The 6238-nt window shown below is 53.0% G+C and overlaps 2 protein-coding genes across 2 annotated transcripts; one reads left to right on the forward strand and one right to left on the reverse strand.

The window, feature by feature from the left end:
* Positions 1-475: 475 nt before the first annotated feature.
* Positions 476-1856, forward strand: DICSQDRAFT_173562 (acetyl-CoA synthetase-like protein; the record flags this gene model as incomplete). The annotated part of the gene is made up of 8 exons (XM_007369384.1): positions 476-590; positions 651-910; positions 963-987; positions 1056-1169; positions 1239-1350; positions 1406-1661; positions 1719-1735; positions 1796-1856. The coding sequence occupies 8 exons, from the start codon at positions 476-478 to the stop codon at positions 1854-1856; spliced, it is 960 nt and encodes a 319-aa protein (XP_007369446.1).
* An 808-nt stretch (positions 1857-2664) lies between these two features.
* On the reverse strand, positions 2665-5652 carry DICSQDRAFT_157138 (uncharacterized protein). The gene is made up of 8 exons (XM_007369385.1): positions 5584-5652; positions 5437-5516; positions 5307-5377; positions 5035-5257; positions 4759-4979; positions 4335-4704; positions 2841-4271; positions 2665-2789 (listed from the first exon to the last, which is right to left on the reverse strand). The coding sequence occupies exons 1-8, from the start codon at positions 5603-5605 to the stop codon at positions 2703-2705; spliced, it is 2505 nt and encodes an 834-aa protein (XP_007369447.1). The 5' UTR covers positions 5606-5652; the 3' UTR covers positions 2665-2702.
* Positions 5653-6238: the final 586 nt, after the last annotated feature.

Here is a 6238-nt window from a genome sequence, read left to right on the forward strand (position 1 = left end):
ATTGCAGTAACCAACTGTACCTAGAGTCGAAGCAAGACTACAAAGATTAAGTAAGTAACTACAAGTTAGAGATAGATATAACGAAGTACTCACTCTTCAGTCAGTAAGGAAAGACTGAAGAGGGAGGACGCAATCTGAAGTCCTTATATACTACAGAGAAGTGTCCATGACTAATCGAAGAGTGGTTAGTCACATGTACCATAGTGCGATGAATAATACAATGACAAAAGAATTGCGACATATCGCACCATAGGATGAGTAAGAGATGAGTAAGGCATAGACCTGTCTAGACCGTTCTGGAGTAGTACAGATTGTCCTAGACAGTACCAGAAGAGTCCGGAAGCATAGCTATAGTACACGAGCAGAGAGTCCCAAATATGGTAACATACTACATAAGCGACTACAGCTAAGCGCTAGGAGACGCATAGCCTCGTGTAGTCCGGACCGGATAAGTCCAAGTTCAACAACGTTCAAGATGCTCCGCGTCGTCATTGAAGAGAAGTGGCGTAACGCACAGGTTCCCGTAGAAAAGGATAGACAAGTCGTGGTCAATACACTTGGCAATCTAGCCCATATTGGGTCGTTCCACTGTTCGTCCCGTGTTCTCCATCCCAAAAGCTCTTGTGTTGATTTTGTACTAGCTTTTATAGGGAGCGTTGCCATGGGAGCATGCATCGCCCAGTCATCGTCCATGGCCATGCCGGCGCGGGAATTCGTCAACATGACCCGCGAATGCTCGCTTAGTCTCCTTGTCCTTTATGCGACGTTCCTTTCTGATCTCATACGTGTCGCCCGAGTCGATTCCACAGTTGCAGACGCACTCAAAGGCCTGAACCAAATTGTGCATACCGGTGTGGCCCTCAACAAGCAAGACGAAGAGTGGGCTTACCAGAACGACCTGAAGATCATGGTAAGTGTCATTAGGGGATTCCTGCATTTGCGATGCCTGATATGTCTGTCAGACTTCCTATGGTACTACGGAAACTGGTATAGACTTATCTATACATTTCCATACTATGGAATCCGAATCGACTGATGGGACCTTGCCAATTTAGGTCCTATGATGTGCTCTCGCCTCGGTACAGACCCACTTTCGCGTTTATTACGACCTTTCCCAGGCGCGAATCCTCTGTTTATCCCATATAAGAGCATGGACGATGATGCAGAGGGTGTGTGACTGTACGAGATGGTCGTCTCAAGCGACGCCGACGACTGTCCGCCTCCGCAGCTCTGCTCAGAGGATGGCTACTATCATTCTAACGACCTATTTGAGCCACTGGAGGACGGTTGGATTTATAGAGGGCGTGCTGGTGATTGGATCAAAACTCTTGGTGGGTTTTGCGATACGAAGTGAGTCTCGCTTTGTCACGTGTGGAAATCACTCGCCCTAAGGCCACCATCATAGGAGCATTGAGGACAACGTGCGGAAGACTTGCGCAGACATCATTCACGATGCTGTGGTAGTCGGGACGGGACGGCTTCATGTGTGCCTCGTCGTCGAGAGCGCAGTGAACGGACTGAATGATGAAGAGAAGCTGGCGCTCTCGCGGACCATTATAGATCGGACCGCTGAGTTCAACACACGCCTCTTCAAACATGAGCGCGTTCAAGATCCCAAACTTGTTCTCGTTGTTGACAAGGGAGCACTTCCGCGGACAAAGGTAGGCATGCTTCCTACTCGCTTTACTTCTCCGTGCTGATGCAAAGATCGGGTGCAGGAGAAAGGAAATGTACAGTGCGTGACTAAGTCATTTGGGCCTCGTTGAGTGAAACTCACTAACTCACCTTGAACAAGACGATCTGCCGTGGAGAGAATGTTCCTGGAACAGCTCGACCTCATTGCAGGCACTCTATAGCAGTGACCCGAATGCAGCCTCAGCTTCCTTGTTTTGTGTATCTTTCTTACGTTGCGCTCCTTCGGAAATCGTATGCATCTGAGGTTGCGATTGACTATGGGACAATCCAAGTGTATGTGTGATGAGACGTACAGTGATCGGTAAGGAGCGGGTATGTAAAGGGGCGGGCAGCCCGCGCAGAGAAGGCGACGCCGGGGGGGATCTCGTTGAGAATGCGTGAGGCGTGCAACGCAAACTTTCGGTATGCTACCGGGATTTGCCGATCGGAGGCGCTCACTCGGGCGGCGCGGACGCTCACGAGCGGTAGATTTGAAGCTATCCGATCCAGCCCAAGGCACAGGTCTCAAGAGCGTCATAAGAGAAAGGCCTTGTACTGAGATCAGGATACGGAATATGGCTGGGAGGGAAAGGTGGTAGATGCTACTTCCCTGGCTGAATGGGCCATGTCTTGCTGTCGCAGGTCAGAATGCTCAAAATGTGAGTACAACGCCAACACCTATAACGATCGCGCCAGAGCTGATGTTGAGTTCGAGTGTAGAGGTTCTTTGGCATAGTAGATGCGGCGTGCTTTCCTCGGTTCTGAAACTGATCAGACTCAACAAATAGCGGCAAAAGAACTTCGATGTCGGCATCACGGCCTTGTGATGGTGCCAACGTACACTAATCGTTGTGGACCGAGTGAGTGCGAGAAGTCCACATTCACTAGTGCGTCTGACACGCTGGGAAGGCATAGAGAACGCACCCATTGAACAGAACTAGTCCAGGACCCGCACCCGTATGTGAGGTCGCCGTCAGTGCCATAATGCTAGTAATTGTCAATCGTTCCTAATCATGACATTGTACAACCTACGCTCGCTGGCCTATACTCTGCCGAGACGCTATACTACTCCGACGGCGATGTCCCGGGATGGGCGCACTGTGGGCGGAAACCATCTACGCAATAGGTTAGGCCTCAGCTGGTCAATACATTGAGCCACAACGTACCTTATTGTCAACTTCGTCTAACGCATCCATCTGCAACTGACGAAGGCGCGCTAGTCCAGCTTTCAGGCTCTGGATGCTTGCTTCATCAGCAGCTTTGGCCTCTCTCAACTCCAAGATCTCTTCCTCTGCATCCTGGACGTCGTCGCGGGCGATGGCAAGGTCCTCCTGAAGCTGAGCGGAGCGCGCAACCTCCTCCTCCAGCCTAGTCGACAGGCTGTCCTTCGCCGAGGAGACCGATCGCAACTCGCCTGAGAGGCTAGTGATTTGAGACCGAAGCCCGTCGAGTTGGATTCGGAAGTCCGCAGCTTTGACGCGTGCAGCCTCCAAAGCTTCAGCGTGAGCGGCGGCATCCCTCTCATGCTCTTTCTTCAACACCTCCACCTGGCAGCGAGTGTCATCCAAGGCACGTCGCGTCTGATTGAGTTCTTCTTCGACGGAAGTCATACGCAGAGCCTTCTCGGCCATCTCAGAGACGAGTTTGTCATGACTGGCCTTGGTTGCGGAGAGCACAGATTCGACCGTCCGACGGGAGCTCTGCTCTGCTTCTAATTGTCCACGCAAGCGAGCCGTTTCGGCCAACGAATCCTCTAGCTGGAAACGTAGACTGCCAAGACTGGACTCGAGCTCCGAAACGGTAACCTTCAATGAGGTGGCCTCTCGCGTAGAAGCAGCTGCGTCCAGCTGGGCCTGCTCCCGCGACGCGCGGAGCTCGTCGATGACGTCCTGAGATTGCTTGAGCCGTGTGGTAGTGGACGCAACATCGTCTTCAGCTCGTGTGAGATCCGTGCGCAGCTGGTCCACGGTGTCGCGCAAAGCCTCCGCAGTCCGCTCCAAGTTCTCCTTATCGGCGACGAGTGCAGACGTCTGCGCCAAGTACTGCTTGAGATACAGCTCAAGACCCCTGGCATGATCAGTCAGTGTCTGCTGTGAGACGACACCAGCCTCAATTGCTCGCAAGGCCTCAGCAAGCTCCCGTTGAGCAGAAGCCAGGAGCGTCTTCGTCTGCTGGAGCTCTGACCTAGTCTGATCGTGCGAAGATTCGAACGTCTCCATGGTCTGCTGAAGTGTCTTCAACGCAGACTGCGCAGAAGAAAGTTCCTCTTGAACTGATGAATGCCTCGTCTCGAGGGAGCGAGTTCGTTCTCGTTCAGCTTCTAGTGCTGCTTGCGAGATTTGAAGAGCAGATCGGACATCGATACCCTCCGTCCTCTCGGTCTGGAGAGTTGCCTCCAGTTTCACAAGAAGCGACTGGGTGTCCTGGAGGGTGGCAGTTCGCGATTGAAGCTGAGCGGTGAGATCCGCGAGCTGGAGTTCTCGGGAGGCAGCGGAACTGCGTAGTGAATCGCGTTCCTCGAGAAGCCGCTGGTGTTCACCGCGGACTTGCGAGAGTTGCATGACGTGTGCCTGCAGCTCTTTCTTCAACGCTGCGATCTGCGGCAACAGCGGGATAAATTCAATAATGATCAGAAACAGCGAGAATCTCAGCAGACACACCTCTTCGATATGCGCGTCTGTCTCGTGGTGCTTTGTCGCGCTTTCCATGTCATGCGCCATGAGGTTGGAGGTTGATTGGCTTGTCTCCAATCCGACTTTACGTGGTGTGAAATCGGAGACAGCATCGTCGTGTCCATGGACGCTGCTGAGCGAAGAAAAGTCATCGTCATCTTGGACATCGTCGAAGACCAATCCCTCGATCTCGGCATATTGGGAGCCAGGTTCACTCGGCTCAGGAGTCGGCCGCCGGGTGAGGTTGGAAATCAAGGAGCCTGATAGCGTACGAGTGACGCCATGCATGGGGGCGCCGACACGATAAGTGGTAGCTGGGCGACCAGAACCCGCTGAAGACGGTGCTAGTCGTTCAGTGCTGTGGTCGTTGCAGTGAGTTAAGACTCCGTAACGATAGGCAACGAGTACGAACGGTGGTGGAGTGACTAGACGCATTGACGTGCCGATTGTGACTCTTCTTGCATCGTGCTCACTCTGCGTCTTGAGACGCGCGACTTCATCACGCAGTTCATCGACTTCTTGCTCTCGCAGTTTCAGCTCTTCGCGGAGAGCGACAACGTCTTCCTGCTCTGCAGAGTCAGCTTCTTCGCTTTCCTCAAGCTGCTGAAGTGCTGCTCGGAGTTCGGCCTCAAGCTATGAATACATCAATACTCCATCGCCTTGCATCATGCAAGAAGGGGTATCTCACCTCAGCCTTTGTGAAACTCGACAAAGACTTGCGGGCGCGTCTCTTCCGTGGCCTCCCTTCCCCGCCATCCTCATCTGCGTGACCAGCAGCGCCCGACATTCGCCTCGGACGCTTGACACCAACGGTAGAGAATCTTCGGGTAACGTCCTTCCAGATCTTCTGCTCAAGATTGGCCGAAGGAACGACGCCCGGCCCGAGAGAATCGCGACGGATAGCGGTGATGCTGAGGATATATGAGCCGGATATCACTGAAGACAAAAAGTGATACATACGTCTTCTTGGCATCTGGAGTGAAGGCGACGTTCCCCTGAGCGTCGTGTGTGTCCAGGATACCATCGTCTGCCTGGATCATCATAGCTCATAAGCAACGACTGGCAATGTCACAGAGTACCTATGACATACCAGTTTGTGAACGGCCCGAGTGACCCATTGGGACCACTGGGGTCCCATCTTATCCTTTCGGGCATCTGCCATCTTTCGCACTACGGTAAAGCGCCAGTTGAGCGGGCTGTAACCACCAAATATTCGATGATGACGCGCAAGACATACCATGCGCTCTTAGGGTAGCCATATGGACCGCATGTTTGCGGTGTTCCCTCTGAATCTCGGAAAGTGCGCCAAGGACGCCTGGATCGAAGGTGCTCGGTCAGGACATCCGACTACGACGTACTCGGAGGCAAGCTGCTTACGCTCGGCATACGTGAACTTGGCCTTCTTCTGCGATGATCTTCTGGCCATGGATAATGCAGGTATCGCTAGACTATAGAAAGTGAGAGTAGGTAGATGGTGAGGGTTGGAGAGGAGAGATAGTGGAGAATGCGCAAGACACGAGGCGGATGTGCTGCACTGGTGGCACGGTACCGAGGGACACCATTTAGCGCTCACTGCACTCCCTTGAGCGTCTGTGACGTCACTGTCACTAATTGCCTCTTTGGATCGTGACTCTTTGTGACTCCCTTCGCTCGTTTGGTCCTTTCACGACGGGCATTGGCCAATGTCCCGGACCCAAACTGGGACAGAGAAATGGCCTGGGAATGGATGCCTGTCACAGGTCATGTCCCAATGCCTAGCTCCGGACCCGAGCCAGCGGGCGCTCTGATACCATAAAGAGGATATTGGCGCTCGAGACTGTCCAACAAGGGGTATATACGCTTATGTCATTGGCTTTGTCAGCCTTAGTATTTCCCTTTAGGGATTTTAGCGC

Source organism: Dichomitus squalens (assembly GCF_000275845.1).
Source record: "Dichomitus squalens LYAD-421 SS1 unplaced genomic scaffold DICSQscaffold_48, whole genome shotgun sequence".
Taxonomy (NCBI): domain Eukaryota; kingdom Fungi; phylum Basidiomycota; class Agaricomycetes; order Polyporales; family Polyporaceae; genus Dichomitus; species Dichomitus squalens.

Coding starts and splice junctions, on each gene's coding strand:
- DICSQDRAFT_157138 (XM_007369385.1), bottom strand. CDS start 5,605: ATGGCTACCCTAAGAGCGCATG. Junction 5,517..5,583: donor GGCTACCCTAAGAGCGCATG/GTATGTCTTGCG, acceptor GCTTTACCGTAG/TGCGAAAGATGGCAGATGCC. Junction 4,272..4,334: donor CAGACGCGCATATCGAAGAG/GTGTGTCTGCTG, acceptor CTGTTGCCGCAG/ATCGCAGCGTTGAAGAAAGA.